General features: G+C 35.6%; 1 protein-coding gene across 1 annotated transcript in view; it reads left to right on the plus strand.

The window, feature by feature from the left end:
- The window catches only part of LOC106883548 (vascular endothelial growth factor receptor 2), a 306024-nt gene that overhangs the window by 294375 nt on the left and 9216 nt on the right, over positions 1–2433 (plus strand). The window contains exon 12 of the mRNA XM_052968063.1: positions 297–393. Within this exon, the coding sequence (XP_052824023.1) occupies positions 297–393 (97 nt within the window). The remainder of the gene's footprint in view (positions 1–296; positions 394–2433) is intronic.

Here is a 2433-nt window from a genome sequence, read left to right on the forward strand (position 1 = left end):
ATATATATATAAATATATATATATATATTTATTTATATAAATAAAAACCAAAATAGAAACAGAAACAACAAAAATCAAAAGGACGTATACAGTGAATGCATTAGTTTGATGCTCAGTTTAAGATTCGGAAAAAAGTTGTGTGTGTGTGTAATATATATATATATATAACTTATGTCAGCATCAAAGGCAGATGTATGATGATGATGATACAGATATGTCTTTGTGTGTGTTCAGAATATTCAATATGTCAGGTGATTTATATATTTGCCACTGTAAAATTTGCCTTATCTTTGTAGGTTTGACACCTTACCCAACTATGGGACCACAGGAAGTGTGTGAGAAGGTCACCAGTGGATATCGCATGCCGCAGCCACCACAATGCAGTGCTGAATTGTAAGTAAACATTTAAGAGATATTTCAATGGAGATTATATTTTTAAAGAAGCACAATGTTGATTATGGTTAAGGTGCTACACATCTTTAATTCAAATCTCTCTATTACAACCATTGTTTTTTTTTTGTTGTTTAACCCCAGACTAGCCCTGATCCAACAGACTTTTGAACGTGTTCCAGCTGTGACCATACCACTTTTTGCTCTTCTATAGTTTATCTAAAACTACATAATCTAATTGATGTATTCACATTTTTATGATAGCTGGTTACTTTTTCTAGCAGGTTGACTACTTATGTAGAGCCCCTTATGAAATATATAAAATAGCTATTGTGTAGTACATTGGTCAGAGATATCCCACCCATGGCCATCAAGTATTTTTATGGTAGTTTACTAAGAAAGCAGTAATTCTGAATATAATAGTGTGTAGAAAGATCTGTTTAGTTGTGCCTTGCAATTTTTATTGTGTTAGTGACATGATAGAACCAGTCCAGTCTGTAAAATGGTTGTTGAAAGAAGAATGTCCTACTATATAAACCAAGTAACAAAAACATGTGATATACATTACAATAAGCATAGGAGGTTTTCTCTCTTGTTGTATGTGTGTTTGGTGATGAAGGACTGGACCAAGTGGGGAAATACTGGGTTGTCACAAACCTGTCCAACCCATGTCAAGATAGGAAACAATGGGAGTTAAACAATAATGAGAATGTTGTGTATATATCTTTTATCTTGTTTCAATAATTTGCTGTGGCCATGCTGGGGCACCACTTTGAAGGGTTTTAGTTGAACAAAACAACCCCAGGACTTATTTTTTAAGCCTAGTACTTATTCTATCTGTTTCTTGCTGAACCACTAAGCTGATGTAAACACACCAACATCAGTCATCAAGCAGGAGTAGGAGACAAATACAAAGATACATGCACATAGATAAATACATACATGTGTGTGTGTGTGTAAAAAGGTTGAATTAGATTCATCCTTTAATTTAGAGGCTTCCAAAAAAGATTTCTAATATATATATATATATATATATATATATATATATATATATATATATATATATATATATATATATATAAAATTTATATAAGGGCATTACTATACAATAATGCCTTACGGTGAAAGACCACCCTCCAGGTGGTTTTCTGCTGGTTAGGCCTTGAGTGTTTGTGTGTGAGAGAGAAAGAGAGGTGGGAAGAGAACATTGCAAACAATGAATGAAATAAACATGAAATGAAAAATTGTATAAATAAAAGCTCATTATAAACTATCTTGTGCTGAATATTTAAATTTGTGGACTTGAAATATTCAATGATAAAAGGAAGTTCAGAAAACTTCGATTTATAAAAAATCTCACTTGCTTTAGTGAATATTTCTTTCAGTAATTTATTGTAGTTGTAATATATCTTCAAGGTTTAGTGTGCTAGAAATAGCCACGACCAAATAGTTATTATTGTAAAGCTTATAACACTCTGTGGTGTTATGGGCTGTGATGAGCTGTGTGTTGTTGGTGGAGAGGGATGAGGCAAACGGAAGTGAAGCCAGACCGGAAGGGTCAGACCGGAAGTCGGGCACACGTGGTCAAAGGCTAGCATGTGGGGTCAGTCAGAAAACAGTGAGGTTACGAGAAAGACGTGTTTTGATCAGGAGTGATTGTGTACTCCGTTGCGGTCAACAAGGTAAGGTCCAACGTTTCATTCTGTCCTTTTGTTTCTTCTTGTCTTTTTCCTCCATCACACCACAAGCTATTTCAGCCCATAAGAAAAAAAAAAAGAAAAAAAAATCATGAGTGTAGTCCGGATTTCTAGTGATATCATTAAACCGTTTTGCGGCGACACGGACGTGGTCGCATGGCTAAAAAAGATGAAGCTGGTCGCGAAGCTCCAAGGGATAGGCGACTTGGCAAGCTTTCTACCACTGTACTTGGATGGTCCGGCGTTGGCGCTATTTTTAGAGATGGAAGAGAGGGACCAAGTTAGCGCGGAGAAAATAGAAATCCACTTGATGGAGGCCTTCGCAGAAGGAATGTTTGAGGCGTAC

The sequence above is a fragment of the Octopus bimaculoides genome, chromosome 5 (assembly GCF_001194135.2).
Source record: "Octopus bimaculoides isolate UCB-OBI-ISO-001 chromosome 5, ASM119413v2, whole genome shotgun sequence".
In the NCBI taxonomy this organism is placed as follows: Eukaryota; Metazoa; Mollusca; class Cephalopoda; order Octopoda; family Octopodidae; genus Octopus; species Octopus bimaculoides.